Source organism: Daktulosphaira vitifoliae, unplaced genomic scaffold (genome assembly GCF_025091365.1).
Source record: "Daktulosphaira vitifoliae isolate Bord-2020 unplaced genomic scaffold, ASM2509136v1 Scaffold_1, whole genome shotgun sequence".
NCBI classification, from domain to species: domain Eukaryota; kingdom Metazoa; phylum Arthropoda; class Insecta; order Hemiptera; family Phylloxeridae; genus Daktulosphaira; species Daktulosphaira vitifoliae.
Window position 1 is genome coordinate 56,889,921 of NW_026099572.1, and position 23,692 is coordinate 56,913,612.

The 23,692-nt window shown below is 27.9% G+C and overlaps 2 protein-coding genes and 1 long non-coding RNA gene across 4 annotated transcripts in view; 1 reads left to right on the forward strand and 2 right to left on the reverse strand.

The window, feature by feature from the left end:
• LOC126896984 (amyloid beta A4 precursor protein-binding family B member 1-interacting protein) overlaps nt 1-4,987 on the reverse strand; it is a 28,051-nt gene extending 23,064 nt beyond the window's left edge. For both annotated transcript variants that reach the window (XM_050670277.1, XM_050670280.1), the window contains exon 1: nt 4,665-4,987. The gene's annotated coding sequence lies outside the window, so the exon portion shown is untranslated. The remainder of the gene's footprint in view (nt 1-4,664) is intronic.
• A 4,641-nt stretch (nt 4,988-9,628) lies between these two features.
• Nucleotides 9,629-16,967, reverse strand: LOC126894779 (uncharacterized). Its single transcript, XR_007701511.1, has 3 exons — nt 16,797-16,967; nt 9,847-9,971; nt 9,629-9,778 (listed from the first exon to the last, which is right to left on the reverse strand). It is a non-coding gene; the product is annotated as an uncharacterized LOC126894779 (long non-coding RNA).
• Nucleotides 16,968-18,811: 1,844 nt separating this feature from the next.
• Nucleotides 18,812-19,964, forward strand: LOC126894506 (uncharacterized). Its single transcript, XM_050665561.1, has 4 exons — nt 18,812-18,911; nt 18,975-19,148; nt 19,251-19,403; nt 19,668-19,964. The coding sequence occupies exons 1-4, from the start codon at nt 18,849-18,851 to the stop codon at nt 19,863-19,865; spliced, it is 588 nt and encodes a 195-aa protein (XP_050521518.1). The 5' UTR covers nt 18,812-18,848; the 3' UTR covers nt 19,866-19,964.
• The last annotated feature ends 3,728 nt before the right edge of the window (nt 19,965-23,692 follow it).

The window sequence follows — 23,692 nt, forward strand, 5'->3', positions numbered from 1 at the left end:
TCGCAGAATCACCCACAATTCAGTAATAAATGGAATCACCAGGTAAGTTAAGTTAAGCGCTGTGTCATTAAAAGTATTCATTCTTAATTTTCCACATGATCAGCCACCAGTTCATTACATTTTAGTTCATCCATCCATTGCTTTTTAATGTTCAAATAAATTTATTTAAAATTAGTCATTAAACTAACAGCAATCAGTATTACTCACAATGCCAATTTCCTATATGCAAATATAAATATGTTCAAGGCGCTATTTTTAAATGTTTTGGCAACACTGGAACACTCGTAGGAGCAGCAGCAAACACAAGACACCGCGTTTCCTGTCCGTCACACGTTTCCTGTCGTCTGCGGAGTGTATTCCTACCCACTTCAACTTATTGCATCCTCAGACGGTCTACCCTTCTAGTAAATCTCAATAAGCATTGTCAGAGTGAATAAAGAAAAAACCCGCGACTGCCGCCGGGTAAGGCCCAAAGTAAAAACAACAACGACGCAGCCGTTCGTTTTTTCTTTTTCGGATTATGTATAACATTTCATAAATATAATATTCCCCTACTTGTCTTAAACTACAATCATAACGAGTTTAAAGCGTTCTGCTGCCGGCACAAATATCAAGCCATTAGAAAATGCTGTGTTTGTAGGGCCCTTTGTGCTGCACTAAGTAATTAATTCATTTACCAAACGACTGTACGGCCGAGCTTTAAATACATTTAAGACTAAGCTACGAGTAAACCGCCGTATCAATTAACGGTTTTATTCACATACTACCAGACAACACACACAAAGGACTCTCTCGACTATCAGAGAACGTCATTAGCGCGTAACGCAAAAATATAACAATTATTGTATAATTTATTATTATCGTCAAACAATCGACAAACGACATACAATGCGCACATGACATGAGCTCTAATACTTTGTGCCATTGGATGTGAAAAGTCTGGTAGCGATAAAAAATAACCATTGGCCCAGACGATGCACAGTGTGTACGCACACAATAGATTATTGTCAACGTTTCCACTAGAATATTAATAGACTTAAAATTTTTTTTTCTTCTGCATAAAAAATCGGGGTAATATTATTTTTGCTACACTACTGGAATGACATTATAATACTAACGATGTAGAAACGAGACTTCTGAAACACGGGGAACGGGAGGTAAGGTAATATACATATTTTATGTGTTGAATTGTATATGCTTTATTTATATTTTAAACACCTCTGTGTATCGCTAATGCTAATAAAGCCAGTCTGGCGCCACGATAAACCCAAGCTTATTGTGCGACGTCTTCAGTTTTAAAGACTTTTTTTTTTTTTCCTTATGCTTTTGCTACGCCCACGTCTTACGGGCAAACGAGGAGTCAAAACAAATTATAACGCTTATTTTTCAGAAATTCAAAACCGACACGTACAACTAGGAACGTGTGATGTGGGAGCAGTCTCCCTAGAAAACATACTGCGCGCTGTTGGAGTAGATCGGAGCGTAGAGATTCAAAAAGAAAAAAAAACACATAAAAATAAAGAAAAATCGTGGCGCATTATTTTTAGAGACCGAGGGGACTGACGGTGTGCTATAAAGGCAAACATCGTACATAGCCTATAAATGAACATTGTGAACAGTGTTCGGTTCGTGCGGCAACGGTGCAATATCACGAGCGAGCATATTGTAATAATTACTACTGTGTTATGGACGCGAATTAAAACCAACAAAACAGGATTACATTATTTCGAAAACAAACAGTAGTAAATAAAACACGAGCTACAAAGTCTATTGTTATGATTTTCCAGACAAAGTTTACAAAAGTGATGTCACGAGTTCTGTTAAAACCAATGAATACAAACAACATTAGGACGGTAATAATATTATGATAATGACAGTACTTCTGATTTATGAAGGATGACGTGATAGTCGCACTAGAGCAAAAGAGTGTTATTTAAATTCAATTCGATCACACGATTATTGTTTGTTTGAGGATAAAGGAAAAACTGTATGTAAGCCAAAAGAAGAGCGGACGACCGAGTTAGAAAAAATATCATTTATCAAAAACATTGTGTACCTTTCAGTTTTTCAATGCGTCAGACTGGAAATTTATGTTAACGGTCGACTTATTTTTTAAACCAATTGTGTCCATTATTATAGCATAGTTGAAAGCAAACGTCTGTGCGCTGAGTGCTGCAAAAGCAAAGTTAGATAGCCAATAATAATATGCTTATGAATATCCGTCAAAACTTCAATAGAATACATCCGCCTACCTGTTCGACCAAAAAGGTCGTTACCCGAATATTATGTTGACTTGCAGATGACGGTGTACAGATCGTTCGTTTTGATTTAAGTTTGCTGGACGACCGGCGAGCTACGGGAAAATTTTATTACTTTACAGGATCACTGCGACAAGACGTGATCAGATTTGCTAGCAAAACAGCGCGGCACTATAAATACGAAGATATTATTTCTACAACGACGTCACTTAAGGAAAACCGAGTTCGATTTTGTTTCCGCAATATATAACGTCACGTTCAGCTAGGAAAAACAACTCTCGTCAATTACATTTACTACATCCGTTTTTTACACCCTCCACATAAATGTAGAGGAAAAGCGTGCGTAGTTTTTTATGGTAGCAAAGCCATAAAACCAGTACTTATTCTTAAACGGCCCATTTTGGATAAAATTATTGTATTAGGGGGACAATTATTAGTAGAGCATTTTATTAATTTTGACAAGGTAAATCTCTCCGGGACAGCAAAAGTCCCCTGAACTGTCCGTGTGCGTACGTCACTGCGACACCTAGTACACACTTCATAGTTTTTTACCAAATGATTAGACAAACTCGATTCGCGATGCGCAAGACACTAACACCAAGCCGAATTACTACATTTGTAGCGTAACTATGACGGGCCAAAAGAAATGGCACTAAAAAGAATTTGTAATTGTTTCGATGCGATTTACGTCGTGATACTTTTTTTAAGAATGCGGGGAGGAGAAGAGAAATATAAAAACAATATCGAATTCCAGTGGCAGTCCGAAAGCTGTTTTATTTTAAAATTCTACAAGCCCAACACGAGTGTGTTGAGACCGCGTACCACATTAGCGTTACAACGTTTATTGCGGAAACTCATCGAGACGGTGTTGAATTCGGGACGCGATGACGTCTGTGTGCCACAGACATAACCGAGAGCGTCGCCGAGGCGCCGGCAGTGTCGCGCGGAGGAAAATTTTCGGTAAATTTATTTCGCTTTAAGAGCAGATGAAATCCAAATGATAGACTTTGTTTGCGCGCGTTGAAATATTGCTCACCCGGTGATTGATGATAGCGAACACGTTAAATTATTAACCATGAGATCATCGTCCAATTTTGGGTTGGTGTTAATGTTCCGTCAGACGAGTTTTGGATCGAGTTCAACTGACGAGACATAGGCGCGTATTTTTCATCGGTCGGTAATTGTTGGACAGTTCTAATTCGGTGGCCGACCGACGACTTGTTTATTGTCCATTAAAATAAGCGTGACGGAGTGGCATCGGCGAAACCATGGGCGCGAGTAAATGTCAACTGCCAAGGCCAATGAACTGAAGTGGGAGCCTTTTTCGTTATTATGAAGAATTAAATCCGAAACGGGACGACGTTTTGATGCCTACTATAACATAATGATAACGACAAATACAGTCTTCGCGTTAGGATTACATGACACATTCGGAAGTAATAGTGTAATAACACTAATGCTTATTGTTTGAACGTCTCACGTCAAAATGCCTAAAGTCTCGACGTTAGCATAATAACAGACGATTTTCAAAGGATTTTAGTCTAAATCATGCGGGCTGTCTCATCCACCATATCCTATTCCGTGCACGTGTACTTGATCAGTTAATACCATTGTACCACATCATAAAATTATACTTGGCGTTGCCTTAAATGTTAGCCAAACCAGTTCAGAGGTCCCCTGTCCCGAATTGAGAACTACCTGATGACCGGGTCTCTTGTACTTAACCAACACATGTGCATATTTTGCTAGAAAAATGTCCACAAATCGAAAACTATACGTTTGAAAAAAAAAAAAAAAAAAAGGGTCCGACAATACGTTTTTGGGTCGACGGCAATCCAAAGACCGTTTTGTAGAGAAAACAGTTGGGTCTCGGTAAGTACGGCATACAAATAAGAAGTTGTAATCTGTTGCAACAAAACGAAAAAAAAAACATTTATCTATTAGTTCCAAGAAAGTCGACTCACGAGTTATTCCATTTAATCTCATCGACAATGAATTAACGATTATGATATTATCATACACATAAATAGCACGGTAATCATTAGAACCGGCGAACGCATGTTTCAAAAACGACCTATTCGGCATTCACAGCAAGGACGGTCGCGTGCCACTAGTCAACAAGTCGGCCGCGGCGCCGTTAATGACAAATTATGATTTGCATAACCAGAAAAGTCGAAAATATGTAAAATATAATCGATTACCAAGCGAATCTAGCTTTTGATCAAACTAATTATATAATTAGACCGCTATGCATAAACATTAAGTCAAGACATTTCTAAATTAGTTGTTTTAGACAATTAAAATAGTAATTAATATATTATCATTCAGCAGTTATTTCTCAAAAAAAATTCGAGCTGTTAGTTTGTTTATTCGAACATGATAAATAGTTTTTTTATGATAACTCACCTTGGATTCAGTACGATAATATCCGGCCTTTATTATTGTAGTCAATTGATAACGGTAGTGTTGAAAACAAACCAAACAAATGCACTAACTAGAACAGCAACTACGAGATTATTAAATTTACACTATTTAACTATAATCGTATACATTGTTTTGTCAACACGGCTGTAACTCAAAATGTTATAAACGGTTTAATTGTAATAATAACTTTGAAACAGAAACAAAAATACAAAAAAAAGCTACCAAAATACCCGACGGCAGTTCTCGGTAACCGGAGCGTCGCGCCACTAGGAGTGATGTACCGATGAGTCAACGAACGAGCAATGCCGCATTGTGAGCCGTCGACGATCATGTACGACGGAGCACGGGCACCGCCACCGTTGTAATTGATGCAGAAATCGACCGGTAAGAGAAGCGCTACCTAGCCGTGGAACGACCGAAACTCGGTGCGATGACTCATGTTGCACTACTGTGCGGCGAAGGCCAATGCCGTCACGGTTCGTCGGCGGTGGTCACCGCATGCAATTTCGGCGGGTCCAATTCGCGGTGAACGCAGACGGATTAGACGCTGGTCGGCGGGAAGGCCACGATGACGTAAGGGTGGTGAATGGTGACGCATACGTTTTCGGGGTTAGTGGCTCTCTCATTCGATTCAGAAACTCCTCCAGTAATAATGTAATAATAGGCTTTACCTATCCTATACAATTTCGGGTGGCCGCTCCAAATGAAAATAATCGAAATTCAACATTACAACTGAAGCGCAAAAAAACGGGATTTTGCCTTTGAGATTATATTTTATTTATAACAATCATGATAACGTACACCGCCAGTTTTGAAATCTCTATTGTTATTAATAAGAGTATTTTTATTTTAATCGAACGACAGTATATATTTTTTATAATTAAAAACCAAATAAAAATACAACTATTGCATAATATATGTGCATCGCACTTTAATAATCTCTCCTTTGTATACAGTAAAATATTTTTCTGTGTTGACTAAATCAACTAAAAATATCTATGTAATGCGGGTTAGCACTCTAATGAAAATAAAATGAGTTAAAAAAATATATAATAATGATATTTAAGAAATTTCTGAACTTATATTACATGTTCTCTCTATTATAGCGAATCAAGTACAAAAATAAACGATAATGATAATAAGTGAAAAATAATATCTTGAATGAATACATTGAACAATAAAGTGAAGGATTTTTTTATGACATTTACATCCGTGTCTTGGAAGGAGAAATGCATAAGACATTATTTTACTAACCCATTCAAAATACATCTTTATTACATATTTATTTTCAACGTGGCGACGTTCTATCCTCCCCCGCGAGAACGCCCATGTTAATGAAGTGCTATGCTTAATCAAATTTAAAAACTAAGTTAAAAGTCATTATTATTTTTAAATTAATTGTATTGCGCTTTTGAATATTACAATAATAAACCTTACAATTTATTATAAAACAGTAAACAAAATGGAAGTACGAAAATAAATTTTATTATACTAATATTGTTTTAAATGAAAGAATTACTATGTGACTGTTATGAGATAAATGCGTATGGTAGGTTTAATTTTAGTTTTATTTTTCAAGTAATTTAAAATAATAAACTTTTTTTATGTCTAAATAAATGTATTACTGTTATTAATTGAATATTATTGCGCTGAAAGCAATAAATAAATTAATTATTGATAAATTTTAGTGTGTACTACCATATGATATGTGATCGCATGTATTAAATAGCTGACTAAATATGATTTGTAATAATATACTTGTGTTGTCTTTAAATATTTCATTAATCATAACTTAGGAATTTCTATAATTTTATTCGGCTATTAATTATTTTAAAAGACTCATTCATAACAATGAAATAGCAATTTTTTCATGTGTTTATCTAAAAGTGCATGTTACGCTCTCACATAGTTTTTTCTTATAAATTTCATCCCTTCATACGGCACCTCATTAGTAATAGATGTCCTGAATATTATGTGCGATCCCAACGGTTAAACTGTCTATAATGAGTTTTTATTGAAAAATACTACCAATGCCACCCTTTTCTGTTGCGGTTCATATCGTCGGAACACAAACAACAATTTGCAAAAAAAAAAATAACAGTTCAAAGGGCTATATAAAAGGATTTTTGAAGGGCCATCGTACTTTAATTTTATGAAATCATCTAACCAATATCATAAAATAAAAAATATATTTATGTTTGAAAATAAAAATAATAAAGCTTTCGACATTCAGTCCATTACTACTCAGTAAAATATTTGCATTATACTATAATAACATTAATTATTAACAATTTTTTTCTTGTGTAATGTTTTTTTATTCTTAGAAATTATTTGTATTATTTTGCTTATACAAATAATAAAATAAGTTACTGGATTCCATTTTTAGAATGCAAATTAAAATTGCATGAAGATATATGGTTTGTGATATTGATATTTAAACGAGACATATAACAGCTGAAGACAAAACAGTGATGGTAGAAAATGATTAATCTTTGTGTAGTCAAAGTTAATGTGCAATGTCATCTTTTTTAGCTGGCTCTCGGATGTATTATGTTATGTATTTTAATAGACTATAACCAACTACCTCAATTTGTCTTTTCCGTCATTTATACCACTTAGCTAATAAATAAAACAATAACTATTCTTTCTTGCGATTAATTATTAAATTATAACTTAAAAATACATGTTACACTAAGCTTGTAATTTATTGTTGGAAGTACAACTTCTACAAAAAAAAAAAAAAACAAATTGCGTTTAAAATATAGCATGGGAATAAAATTTTTAAAATTTAATATCAACAAATTGTTGTATACCATTAACTATATTTCCAAAACGCTATCTTTTCAATTAATAATAGATAATATTCTCATCACGAACGAGTGCACTTAAATGAATTATTACGTAGATACCAGTTTATACGATTATTATTAAAATTAAAAAATCATTTCACATTTAAACATCAAATTTCAAGAATGTCAACCAAGCCAACGAGAATTATGAAAATATATTTTTCTCTTTTACACATTCCAAAGGATTTGATTTTGACGTTAAGCATAATAATATCTCATCTGGCATTACCGTCTACCATTAAAAGTTTAGTGGGTTTACAAATATAATTTAATTTGAAATACGATTGTTAGTTTGATCAAACGCTCAAAAAGTCTCGTATAATTTTCACCATAATTATTATCATTTTAATAATTAGAATGAAAATTATTTTCATAAACTAACGAGTTATTGTTAGATATTTATTTAGCATATCTTTGTTCTCTCTAATTATAAATTTAATTGCATTTTAATCTGAAAAATTAATAAAAAATAAAATTATTGGAAATTTTCATTTATATACATTTATCTATTTTAAGTAAATTTTGTGCTTAAATGCTGCCACACGAAAAATCAAATCTGAATTAGAGAAAAATTGTATGCTTTTATTATCTAATAACACTCATTCTGAGCAAAATGTTTATATACTCAATAAGCTATATTATGTCGTATTATTTTTTAAATGTCTGGAGAACTACTGAACTACTTTGTCGTACGAAGAAATTTAAGAAATTTATCTAATACTATAATGATCATCGTTCTTAAAATGTCTAAAGTTACTTGAAATTATCAGAAATATAATTAACAATCGCAAAGCATGTTATTTAAATATCATGAATAATTCATATATTAATACGAATATGTTCTAATCGTTTGATTGTAAAAAATTAAACTCTATTATCATAGTGAAATCCAGTAATCCCGTGAGTGTGAAATACTTTTTTTTTAATTGAATCTGAAAATGTGGTGGTTTAAGCTATTTGAATACAATGTATTTTAATTTATTTAAAATTTACCACTTTTTCATAGCTCTCACCGAACAGATTTTTTTCAACGATCGTCAAAAATATACAAATTGTATATAGTCGAATACATTACTCTCAATTGAAAAAAAATTCCCTCGTTCACCGTAAAAGGAGGATATCCCCAAAAATATTACAATTTTAAAAGTCGGTAATTTTCAAACTGTCATATATGTTTAAAAATGAATAATGCAACATATTTTTTTTATAGATACCTTAGACATTTGATATATTTTTGTAAAAATTTGACCTTTATCCTCCCCACAGAAGTGGTATTAAAATGGCAACTTTTCCAAAAAAAATAACTTTTAAAAATATTACGGAAATACTGACACTTTTTTATATATCTTAAAATAGAACTTATGTTATATATATTAATATAAAACTTAAAATTATAGATTGTTTTTATGGTGAAAATGGCTACCATAATAAATTACAAAAATATGCTATTTTTGTGTTTTTTCTCAAAATTCTCGTTCTTGTATTTTATTTTATTTTAATTGTCTTACAAGGGGAGTACACTGATTTACATAAATATTTAAAAATTTATTTCTAAATTTGATTTACATAGAATATAAATATAAATTTTATTGCTTTTTATAAGTTGCAAGATAACTATGAAATTTCGAATTAGCTTAAATTACTATTTTTATCTACTAACATATGCGATGTACGGTGACCGTGTCGGTAACATTTGAGTCTTTTACGCTTGAGGTACGAGGTTTGGACATGCCTGTGGCAATGAATATATTTTTTTTAATTTTATTCAAGTTTGAAAAATATTTTTAGCTTATATGATTTTTATCTTATTTAGATTAAATAATTTTAATGAATAGCCAAGACCCTAACACTGTGGTCTCCCCTCGTGATTAGAAATTTATTATTCATATTAAAATGATTGTATTATTTTTATTATTTTTTTTTTTGTGGCTGTTAATTATTTTCTCAACTCTTTATTGACCAACTTTTTTCAACGAATTTGTATCTGATTGAAGACATTACCCTCAAAAAATTACAATTTTTAAACTAAGTAAATTTCGCCATTTTTACATTAATTTATTAATAATTTAATTTATAAAAACTGCTATTACTTTTTTAAAAATTAACGAATTTTTTCCACGTTTATTCAGCTCACATCGGACCGATTTCATTCAACGATATGTCAAATGATCACAAATTGTATTCAGTTGAAGACATTGCTCTTAAAAATTTTAAAAATTTTCTTCATTCCCTGTAAATAGGAGAAATCTCCAAAAAAAATTACAATTTTTAAAGTTGGTAAATTTTGATATTTTTTTAATAATTTATATACACACCTTTCATCCGAAATTTTTTTTTTAATCAGACCATTTTCCTTTATACAAAGGCGTTCAAATCTTGAAATATTTGAGTAAAAAGTAAAACTTTTTCAATTTTTGAAAATGTTCCGGAATTCCTGCGTCTTTTAAAAATATGTTAAATTAAAGCTTGTATTAGGTACTATAAGTAAAAAACTTTGTTCTCGAGACCTATTTTCTGTGTGTATATATCTGTCGAACTTAAACAAATCTTTTAATATATATTTGTATATTACACTAACATATCTTAGTACTTGTAATTAGGATATAAATAAAGAATTAGGAGTTCATTTTGTTTTTGGAATAATTCACAAATTTATTAAAATTAAACACCATCTACAGATTTTCATTGAAGCGTTTCTTTTTATAGTGATTTTATGCACTGTCAGATATCATTATACTTGTCCAAACTATGCCACGTCCACACTGTGTCGCGACCCCACTGTGCTACAGTTTTTTATTATGTTATATGTATAATTTGAAACTGCATGTGTATCAATTAAAACTTCAACTGTAATATTTGATTGAGTAAATTATGATTTTCTTTGTTGCACAATATATTTACAGAGGTTTAAAAATGTTTATAAAAATTTAACATTTTAAAAATTTTAGTAGATTTTTAAGATAATATATCAGACTTAATGATTTTATGCGCCAATAAATTTAGAAATTTTTATTTTTGTATTAAAAATATTATAAAAACACACGAAATGAAATTTTGTTAAATAAGTACTTCAAAAAAATGTATTAATTGCAATTAGTTTTTCGTGACTATACATTGTAAATGTTTCGTTCATCTATAATAAATATACAGTAATATGTGTATATATTAGTAATATTAAAATATAAACCAAATACGACAATTAAATGCATTAAAGTATATTCAAAAGAATTCTTATTTTATATTTTTGTAAATTTTTATACATTGTCTTAGAAAGAAGATGTTTTTATGAAATATCGTGACATTAATACGAAATCTAATACCATTTCGTTGCAACTTGCACATATATCAGTGTACAAAAGATGCCATTTAAGTGTTCTGGTGAGTCATTCAAAGGCGAAGATGGTGGTAACCCCCCGACACATTAAGTCTGGAGCCGTTATTTACTGACATTTGGGCATTTTTCCTTCTTTTCGTGTAGTTTTTGATCCGTAGGTATATACATATAGAGCCCTGTCTAGTAATCCGTATTGATTATATCCTTGCCTGCAACCAAAAGACAGTCACGAATTCAATTACAGGACGACCCCTTCGATAATAGTATGTTGTCATGGATTGCAGTGTACATGTAACTAAATTAGAAAAGTTTTTTCAACCCAATCTCAGAGCTCCCAACCAATACGTAAGGTAGATGAAATAATCATAAGGTAAGATAGCTATTTGCCTATATAGACGGCGAAATATTACCAATTTGATTTTTTAGGATGATGTAAATTCAAACGACGTTCTGTATAGGCAATTAAATAAAGTGTGATTTTTTATTTTTTCAAATTAGTTTTTTTATTTTTAAATACTGCTCAAGGGCATGATTTAAATCGTCAACAATATAATTATTGTGTTATTATTGTAATGTTGTATGTGGCGCTACGCGCAAGAAGACCAAATAACGAAATTTTTGATATTATGCATTTTAACGTAATTATATAAAGATTTCAATCTTTATTTAGATAAAGAATAATAATTATTATTGTCTATCTAAACATGTATGTAACGTGTTTAAAATTTGACTTGAACCTAATAAAAATTCTGAAAATAAAGTAATACACACAAACTTTTATGACAGGTTGAAACTTTGAAACTTTCATCTTGAAACGACATTTTCAAGGTACAGCCATCTTGCGATATGTCAAGCAAGAAAAATGTTCTTCCATGTTCTTTCGAATTAACATATTTCATTGCTAAAAGTAACGTTTTCTCCTATACTGTCCAAAAATCTGCTACCTAAATCACATGCATCTAATGCATCCTCATTGAATGCGCCCTTCCCCAAAAATAAGTTGGGCTATCTATTCAAATTATAGGTTTAGATGAATTAAGTGGAACATTCTTCAAAAATATACGTATAGAATTATTTTGGGATTTTAATTACTTTCCGGTCAATACTATATTGGATCATAATGAAACTAGTATTTATTTATTTTAGTATTTATCTTGTTTAAATTAATAATAATAATTATACACAACATCAATTAACAATAATGTTAATAAAATAATATTTGCAGTATATCCTATACCAATATATTTGAGTTTAGTTTGGTCACATCTTAAATTATTATTCTTTAATTGTTCAGCAGTTAAGGTTTAAATAAAAATGAAGTAAATTTTATGAAATGGCTATTCAGATTTTCAAACGGAAAAAATGGAATTTTTTTATTCAACAAAAGAATTCATGCAAATTAAATTTTAATTAAAAAAAAAAACGGTAGTACAGTGGGGTCGTGGCACAGTGTGGACAAGGCATAGATGGGACAAGTATAGATGATATCTGACAGTGATTAAAATCACTATCATAAGAAACGCTTCGATGCAAATCTGTAGATAGTGTTTCATTTAGAGAAATTGGTGGATTATTCCAAAAGCAACATCAACTCTTATTTCTTTGATTATATCGTAATTAGTAGTTCTTTGATTTTAAAATATAATAAATGAATAAATACTAATTATAATTATTAAATTTAGTATGAAATTGATATTCAATAATTTAATATTGTAATTAAAACAGAGAAATTATAAAAATAATAAAGAAGTTGTATTTTGCTTTATTTTTACGTGTATAAAATTTTAAAGGGCTTGATACAATAAATTTCAATAAAAACTGTTTGTTACTATAAATAAATGCACAAAACTACAAGAAACTTTCATTAGTAACAAAAATATACCATTCTAAATCAATTTTTCGCGATGTTTTCAAATCTGCAATTAGACTTCAATTAGACTGCAATTAGAATATCACTTCTAAGTTTTAATATAATTAAAAATTAGTATTTACATATAAAAAATTCACATCGAAGCTAAAAAATTGGCTATTTAAGCTAACTCAAAATTAAAAATTACTTTTTCGACTTTAAAAAAGTAAAAAAAATTTAATAAGTTTAATTTCTTATGTCTTATGAACTTTATTCTATGTCAATTAAATTACATAATATTCATGAAAGTCAATATATTCTCCTAATAAGATATTTTAAAATAAAATAAAATAGAAAACCTAGAATTTTAATAGAAAAATAGCATATTTTTGAATACCGTAGCCATTTGCGCATAGAAGATAGATCGACGGGACAAATTTTTTTTTCATTTTATAGTACATAAAAGAAGCTTAAATTTGATATATGTTTAAAGGACGCAGTATTTCCGGAACATTTTCAAAAGTTGAAAAAGTTAGTTTTTGTAAAAAAGTTGCTATTTTAAATCCCCCCCAATGAGCAGGTCAAGTGTTAGATTTTCAAAAAAAAAATGATATCAAACGAAAGGAAATTACCTAAGGTTTCAATATAAAAAAATATTATTTTGATTTGTTAATATTTGAAAAAGATATGGCAGTTTTAAGTACAAAAAACATCCTTATAGAAGGTGATTTTTATCGCAAATATTATATATTTTTTTTAATTTTGACAGCAATTTTCACATAGTAGATAGGTCGTCAGGACAAATTTTTTTTTTCATTTAATAGTACATAAAATAAGCTTTAATTTTATATATGTTTAAAGGACGCAGTATTTCCGGAACACTTTCAAATGTTAAGTTGAAAAAGATCTATTTTTATTACAATATTTCAAGTTTTGAACGCCCCCTATACATGGGGAAATTGTCCAATTTTAATAAAAAGTATGTCAAATGTACTTATAATGTATTTAGAAAAAAAAATTTGTGCTGATAATTACATTTTTCGAAAAGTTATAGCATTTTTAAGTTGAAAATTAAAAATATAAAATCGAAAATTTTAACACAAAAATAGCGTTTTTTTAACTACGACAGCCGTTTACATGCAGAAAATAAATTGTCGGGACAAATTTTTTTTTTTATTTTATAGTACATAAAATAAGCTTTAGTTTGATATATGTTTTAAGGACGCAGTATTTCCGGAACATTTTCAAAAATTATGTTGAAAAAGTTAGTTTTTGTAAAAAAGTTGCTATTTTAAATCCCCCCCAATGAGCAGGTCAAGTGTTAGATTTTCAAAAGAATAAATGATATCAAACGAAAGAGAAATATCTAAGGTTTTAGTCGAAAAAAAAATTATGTTGATTTGTTTATTTTTCAAAAAGTTATGGAAGTTTTAAGAAAAAAAAGTGAAAAAAATGACAAAATTTACCGATTTTTAAATTTGTATTTTTTTTTGGATATTTCCCCCATTTTCGGGGAACGAGGGAATTTTTTTCAATTTGTAAGGGTAATGTCTTCAACTAGATACGATTTGTGATCTTTTGACGTATTATTGAAAGAAATTGGTCCAGTGAGAGCTGAGAAAAAGTGGCAACAGACATAAAAAAAAAAAAAACACATCATAGTAAAATTAATACATTCTCAGCATCGCATCGAAGCTAAAAATGTGTTAATCATTGTGCATAATTATTGTAAACTTATTTTCGCATTGGTCATGTCCAATAAGTTTAAGTAGATGTTAATCGATTCATAGTTGAATTTTTAGCTTCGATGCGAAGCTTAGAAAGTAATATTTTACTGTGATGTTTTTTTTTTTAATACAGTCGCTACATTTTTCAACTCTTATTTGATTGAACTTATTGTATATTTTATATAGATTGTATGTTTTAGCTTCGATGCGAAGCTGAAAAGGTTTTTTTTTACCATGATGTTTTTATTTTTTTTTTTTGTTTCTGTCACTACTTTTACTCAGCTTTTAATAGACCGATTTTCTTTAACGATAATTCAAAAAATCACAAATCGTATCTAGTTGAAAACATTGCCCTCAAAAATTAAAAAAATTTCTCTCGTTCTCTGTAAATGGGGCAAATCTCCTAAAAAATTTCGATTTTAAAATTTGTAAATTTTGACATTTTTTTCACCTTTTTTTTTAAACTGCTTTAACTTTATATAGAAACCTTACATATTTCCCTTTCATTTGATATCATTTTTTTAAACTTCAAAAATGTTTCCGAAATACTGGGTCCTTAAAACATATGCGAAATTATAGCTTATGTTACTAATCCGGTAATAATATACGAAATGCGTATTAGCAATTTTTTAGTAAATATTTGTTGCTTTACGAGTTAAATATGTTTAATACTTTTAGTTTTATAGAAATATTTGTAATATAATTATAATTTTATATAATTAACAAAGTTATATTTTTCTTGACATATTAATAAATATACAATAATATTTTAAACATTTGTATGAACGCAGCGCCCGGTGGTATTCACGCGGTTTCGTTAACGTTTTGTTTTGTCTTAAGTCTTTAACTATATCGAGGATAATGATTAAGGTGAGTGGACTGTATGTCTGAATGTAGAATGAATTTTATATTCAAACAATTACACTTACTAATGCCATTAAGACGATGATATAAACAAATAATAAATTATACAAGTGAGTTTTAGAAAGATAGATGAACAAGCATTATACTTATCGGCTAAATGAAACGGCTGATAATAATGTTAAATATTGAAAGGATCAAATGAAATCGAATGCAAGTAGCTGACCAATATGTACAATATGCTGTGAACGGTATTATGATGTATCTCAGAAAATATATAGACCCAACGGCGATAAACTGAGCGCACAGGTACGACAATTGCAAAGGTGATATTTTCTTTTTACAGTAAAACGAATACAAAACTATAGGCTCGCAAACGCCATAGAGCTTATAGCAGAAGAAGCATTAAGATGGCGACGACAATGCTGACATAGAGAGAAGACCGACAACAACTCGATGTAACACAACGATAACATGGATAATCAACAACACATTTTCTTGACAGCATATTCGACCGATGTGTATCCAAAAACATTAAAACTTTTCTTTTTGTAATTATTTTATTTTAACAGTAAATCCAACCAAACTTTAAATATTCATTTAATATTAAAAATCCATAGTGAGTTTTTCTTATTTGGTAGTTAGTCTCGTTGCTAATAGTTACTAGACTGAACATTGCGATTTTCTAGCCAACAAGTTTCTTGTATTGTGACTATTGGCAAATTGTATTTTTCGATTTCTTCCTCATTATATTCAGTAAATCAAATGAATAAAACACTTATATCCATCTGATAAAACTGCAGTATAGTTGAATATTCAAAAGTTTGACACTTGTATATAAGGAAATGAAATAAATATAAGTGTCAAAAATAAAATAATAAATTTGTAATTCATTATAATATTCACAAATATTTTATCTTATTTATATTTTAATACTGTCGAATGTATGGAAAGAAATTTGTTAAAATAATAAGCCTGTGAGATATTTTAGTTTATAGTAGCTAACGAAAAATTACACAATGAGAATTTAGGTACATTAATAATGCAAGTTTCAAATATTACAGTGTATAATCATCAGACTAATAATTACAAATAGTATTTGTATTTAGTTTTAATTCAAGTTTAATAAGCTTTAATAATACTTATGTATTATCCATATAAGTTTTTTTTGTTATGTTTCTTTAATTTTTGAAAAGTATTTTAAATTAATTATCTTTGACATTTATATTTAACATTTTAAGAAAGTTTTTTTTTATAAGCTTAATACTAGAATATTTTAATGATGAATTTAATAGTTATAAAATATAATTTTTCTACTATAAAATAGAACTGAGTTTTAAGCATCAGGAGTGAAAAAAATTTTCAATTAAAATTTTCTAATAATTCTTACAGGTAATTGAAAATATTTTAAATTGAAAATTAATTTTCAGTTAAATTTATATTTATATATATATTATTGTTAATAAGAATTTGGTAGCTTAAAACAAAACTTACTCTTTAGTTAAATCTTAATATTTTTTTACGAATTGTTTCTCTTAAAAAATAAGATTAGTTTACTTAATATAGTTTTTACTCTGACAGCGGTAAATAATCTATATTATGAGCACCGCTAAAATAAATACACTAATTATACTTTGATCGACTTTTCATTTTTATTTTAATCACGGTTGATAATTAAAAATTTTATTCACTGTGTTACGTATTTTATTAGCAGAAAGAAACCTATGTTACCACTACCACAATCACAGTTAATAATGATATCACCGTTGGATTTACAGATAGATTAAAATCATATAATTACAAATTTTCTATTCTAAATTATTTTGCAAATGTTTACCTAACAATAGAAGTTTCTGAATATAAAAATGAACACGCATTTAAATAGTAAATAAAATAACAAATTACTTCAGTCTTATTCTCAAAACAGTAAATATATAATACGTATCAAAAATATATAAATCTTCTTTGGATAAAACACAGAGGGCTCCAGTCAATAGGTCAAACTGTTAACACTTTTATTCAGCTCTCAATGGACCAATTACTCTCAACGATACGTCAAAAGATCACAAATTGCATCTAGTTGAAGACATTACTCTCAAAAAATACAACTTTTTCCCTCGTTCTCCGTAAATTTTAATATTTTTTTCACTTTTTTTTCTAAAAATTGCCATAACTTATTGAAAAATGAATGAATTAAAATAATATTTTTTATATTAAAACTTTAGATAGTTCCCTTTCTTTTAATATAAATTTTTTGATTATCCGACCCTTTATCTACTCACGGGGGGGATTCAAGAAAAAATTTTTTTTACAAAAGTCAACTTAACTTTTGAAAATATTTCAGAAATACTGCATCGTTTAAACATATGTCAAATTAAAGCTTATGATATGTATTAATAATTAAAAAAAAAAATTTGTCCCGACGACTTATCTTCTACTTGCAAGTAGCTGCCGTAGTTAAAAAACATGATATTTTTGTGTTCAACTTTTTTTTTTATTTATTTTAAAATTCTCATACAAGGGTTTGTCATAGTAATTAGTCCATCAATTTTTATAAATTTACATGAATCGAACTTTTTTCTAATCTTTTAATACAAGTTTGCCATAAAAATAATAACTACTTTATAATTTTTTATAAATTCACCGACAAAATTACAATACTAAATTATTAAATATCCATCTCATACTAATTTAATTGCTATTATTTAATAAATATTTATACATATATTATATTTCTTAATAAAAAAAACTACTAATCAGAAATAATGAAGGAAATGGTAGTTAATTTTGCTTTTGGAATAATCCACTAATTTATTAAAATTAAACACCATCTATAGATTTGCATTGAAGCATTTCTTATGATAGTGATTTTAATCACTATCACATCTATACTTGTCTTAACTATGCCACATCCACATTGTGCCGCGACTCCATTGTGCTATCGTTTTTAAACATTTTTAACGTTAATATTAACGTTGTCCAAAAAGACTAATTTTAAATTTTAGACCAATCAATNCATTTCTTATGATAGTGATTTTAATCACTATCACATCTATACTTGTCTTAACTATGCCACATCCACATTGTGCCGCGACTCCACTGTGCTATCGTTTTTAAACATTTTTAACGTTAATATTAACGTTGTCCAAAAAGACTAATTTTAAATTTTAGACCAATCAAAATCAATTTACAAGAAACTAGAAGCAAAGTATTTTTAAAATATTTAAATCCAACTTTATATAATATTTATCTGATTCGACTTTAATTTAATTTAAAATTAAAAACTCAATAGTAGCCATTTTCGCTTTTTAATGATAAATGTAAAAATTAGGAGAACAATGGTAGATGGTTAATTCTTTTATAATTGAAACCTTGAGGATTTTAAATGTGAACATTTAGAATACATCAGTAAATGGTTAAATTTTATATATCCGAGTCCCATAAAAATAATTCACTTATATTATATCATAATGAACAATTAGTCTTCAAATGTGAATCTAGTAGTATAGTATTTTGTTAAGGTATTCCTTTCATGCAGGTATTAGTATGGTTTACAAACAAACTATTTTATTCTTGACGGTAATTTCTGTGTCATTTGTTTTTCTTCAAGTAAGTGTTATAAAATTAAAAATATTTATTTTTAGCAACTTCATATTATTATATAATTTACAGGTATTAAATGTTAATAATATGAACCCTATAAGACATGAAATGCGTATACCTATCCATAAGTGGAATGCGAATAGTTCTTTTTTAAATTCTTTTTTTATGGATGTAAAGCAATATTATGACGTACAATATTTCCACATTAACTTTAGTACTCGTATACCTTTTATGATTTATCGTGTAAATATTTTAACAATTTAAAATAGTAATTATACGACGAATATTTTTATTTCAAAGTACTCTTTTTTTATTATAAAAAAATATGATAGTTACTTTTTATAGTTGTCAGTTGAAGTAATTAAGTGCAAAGAACATTTTATTGATTGCGTTAACCTCAGATCATTTGATATATTAGATATATGTGACAAGATAGATGCAACCATGTTATTTTTGTTAATTGGTTACAAAAATCGAGATGTACGTTGCCCGATCAAAGTAAGATATTAAATTAATTAAACATAAATATTTTAGACATCAGATAAAATAATCAATTTTGTAGCAAATGTAACGATTCATTTTTTATTATACTATATTTTAAACAAAAATGCCAAAGTAATGCAGAAGTGCCTTATGTATTTATAGTGCAAAGAATTAACTACTTTATTTAGTCGAATCATTTCAAAACATTATTAAAAAAGTATTAGAAAAAAATTAAAAAGACATAACGAAATATTATTAACTAATATCTTAATAATTTAGGGTGAATATGTTTGGAAAAATATGAGCTTTTCTACACTTTCAATTCAAACAATTTCAGCTCCAACAGAAAAATGGTGGGAAAATTCATATAAATTGAAACTATGTTTTTATGATAAATATAATGTTGAAGTATTATACGTAGAAGGAAGTGCTTATTTTTTAACCTTTAGAAGAAGAAAAAACAAGAATTTAAATTAAAACTATTTAATTTTATTCTAAAATACTAAAATTGGTTAGATAAATGTTATTTATGTGTTATGTTTATTAATCATTATAATCATTTATGATATTCTAATATAACTCATTGCTTATTTCAATAAATGAATATGTTTTTTAAATATTATATATTTTATATTTTAATATATTAAAATAATATCAAATTAAATTTACATTTCTTTAAAATTTAGAAAGTAACTATACAATTTTTAGGAATACTTTAATTTTTATGACATGGTGCCGATCCATATGTTTCACTAGCGTAACTGCCCGACCTTAGACTTAAATTTATCAAAATTTTAGGTGTGGCTAGAATAACTCACCGAAGTTTAAAAGAATAGTCTAATATTTTATACTATACTTTTCGTAAATTTTATACAATTTTGAATATGATAATTCCTTAAGATTATTAAAATAATTATATTTGAAACTATTGTTTTATATAATTGTTGATTGTTGAAACGATAAATATTTTACCTTATCCAATGTGTTTTTTAAAAATCCTTGTATTAATTTTTTAGTGAAAATAATTATTCTATTTGTAATTATAATTGGTCAGTTAAATTTTATTTAGGTTTTATGATTACACATCACGTAGATTATGAATAAATTATGTATCCTCATGCTAATTATACACGCAAACTTTGTTGGCACCCCAATAAGTGCAAAGGGATGATTCTAAAAAATAATAATTTATAAAAAATTAGAAAAAAGTTCGATTCATGTAAATTTGTAAAAATTGATGGACTAATTACTATGACAAACCCTTGTATAAGAATTTTAAAATAAATAAAAAAAAAAGGTTGAACACAAAAATAGCATTTTTTTTAAACTACGGCAGCTACTTGCAAGTAGAAGATAAGTCGTCGGGACAAATTTTTTTTTTTTAATTATTAATACATATCATAAGCTTTAATTTGACATATGTTTAAACGACGCAGTATTTCTGAAATATTTTCAAAAGTTAAGTTGACTTTTGTAAAAAAAAATTTACAAAAAGAAAAGGTTTAATGTTTTTGGATACACATCGGTCGAATATGCTGTCAAGAAAATGTGTTGTTGATTATCCATGTTATCGTTGTGTTACATCGAGTTGTTGTCGGTATTCTCTCTATGTCAGCATTGTCGTCGCCATCTTAATGTTTCTTCTGCTATTAACTCTCTTTATTCTTCTCCTTAATTAACTAAATAGAAATTTGGCAAATAATAAGAATACCATTAACATGTATGATTATTGCGTTTGTACTTACACCCAAAGAAAAACCTCAATCAATTTTGATAGAGAAATTTTATCAAGGGATTATGATAATATTTTATTAATACGAACAAAATAACTATTCTTATAAATAATTATTGTTCAAGACAAGAAAATAAAATATCATATTGATAAATATATCGTAGGTTCAATAGTAATGATATATTTATCAAATTGAACAATGAATTTATTATATAGATCGAGGTTTTTCTCTGGGTGTACAGATGAACGCTTATGATGAAGTTTTTCACATTCGGATTTGTTGCATCCGAGTAAGATCAGATTTTAACTTGACGTTCTTTCATTTATTAAGCTGAGCTATATGAACACTTTTGTTTTTTATAACCTACACCTTAAAACTAGTGGTTATAAGGTTTACGAAATATTGTGATTCTCATCATGCACATCATTCCCTGTTACCCTAGTGAATTTTAAATAATTGAACTTTAAAAACGAAATTTGATTGAAGTACGTCATTCTTGATGTTTTACCAACCATTTTGTGAACATTTTCTAAATCGAAAATAGATTATTTTTATTACTGTAATGGAATTCTTGCCGCTATTCAATTATAGGATAAATTTGTACCTTAGATAAGATAAAATAAGTGATAGATATTTTACAAAACCAATTAAAGTAAAACTTAATTATAATAATGCATACTTTATATTCTATTATTATATACTTTATTATTGTATACTTTACAAATTTTTTTCAATCAAATTTAATAATTGAAGTTCTTTTTTTTTTTCTAAATGTTAAAAAGTATCCACTTCCTTCAACACTTCCTATATCAACTTGATATTTATCATAAACCTGAACTTTCATTTTATATGAATTTTCCCACCATTTTTCTGATGTAGCTGAAGCCATTCTAAATGCAGAAGAAGCAAGGCTTATATTTCTTAAAACATATTCACCCTATATTAATGATAAAACAGTTAATAATATAAGTTTGTTTTATTCTAATAGTTTTATTTTAATTTAGTTTTATAAAAAAAACAATCTATTTATAACAAAAAAATTTTACTTCGATTGGACAATATATATCTCGATTTTTGTACCCAATTGATAAAAATGAAAATATTGCATCTATTTTGTCACATATATCTAATATATCAAATGATCTGAGGTTAGCACAATCAATAAAATGTTCTTTGCACTTAATTACTTCAACAGACAACTAAAAAAATAAGAATACCTTTTTAGATAGAATAAAAATAGTATCAATGAATATAGAAATGTATAATTTATTGGAATTAAATACTTAGTCTTCTTTTATACATATATTTTAATAATTAAAACATAAACAATGAAACTTTTTATACATATTAAAGTTTAGTAATCATATATGTAAAAAACTTACACGATAAGGGATAATAGGTAAACGAGTACACAAGTGACTATGGAAATATTGTACATCATAATACTGCTTTACTTCGAAAAAGTTATAATTTAAAAAAGAATTATTTCCATTCCATTTGTAGGTAGCTATACGTAATTCGTGTCTTATAGGGTTCAAATTATTAAAATTTAATACCTGTAAATTATATAATATTAAGAAGTTATTCAGGGTGATATACAGAATGTTCAGTAAGTAAAGAAACAGGTTAATTGTTATAAACAATGAAAATAGAAATCCGTTTCCTTACTTACTAAACACTATGTAATATTATAAAGTTAGTAAAAATTTGTTTTCTAATTTTATAACATATACTTGAAGAAAAACAAATGACACAGAAATTATATTCAAGAATAAAATAATTTGTTTGAAAGCCATACTAATACACGCGTGAAAAGGACACCTTAATGAAATACTAAATTACTAGATTCATATATAGAGACTAATTGTTCATTATGGTATATTATAAATGAACTAGCTTTATAGGACATGGATATATAAAATATAACCATCTACTGTTGTAATCCAAATGTTGACATCTAAAACACTCAAGGTTTCAGTTAAAAAAAAAAATTAACCGATATTTTTCTAAGTATTCATGTGTTTTTAATTCATTCAATAGAATAGAATCAATCATTTAAATATGAGTCGAATAAATTGCATCACTCAAAGACAAAACAATATGCGTCAATGCTAAAACATGATAAAATTTATTTTTTAGTTGTTTCTTCCGGATGGGAGTTATTTATTTCATGTAGATATAATTATTAAACAAACGTAAAATTATAATTGAGCAATTAATGTTAGAAAAATAATAAACTGAATTTTACTGAAAAAAATTCAAGGATAATTAAAAAATGCAATAAAAAAAATGTTCTTTCTATTTTTATGCATAATTTAAACTTAAGTTAACTGCTGAAAATCACATGAGTGTATTTTTTGTTTAAATGTCAAACAATATTTTTAAAAAGTATTTTAAATACTTAGAAGTATTTGAGTATTTTTACTCAAGCGCTTTACAGGTCTGATACAATTAAACTAAACGGCGTTTTATGTAGGCAACTAACTTAACTTGGAAGTATCTTTAAGTTTATACTTTCAAAATTTTAACAACGATTTCGATTGAATGGAAAATTGTTTCATTATCATAAAA

Coding starts and splice junctions, on each gene's coding strand:
- LOC126894506 (XM_050665561.1), top strand. CDS start 18,849: ATGGTTTACAAACAAACTATTTTATTCTTGACGGTAATTTCTGTGTCA. Junction 18,912..18,974: donor TGTCATTTGTTTTTCTTCAA/GTAAGTGTTATA, acceptor TATAATTTACAG/GTATTAAATGTTAATAATAT. Junction 19,149..19,250: donor TACCTTTTATGATTTATCGT/GTAAATATTTTA, acceptor TACTTTTTATAG/TTGTCAGTTGAAGTAATTAA.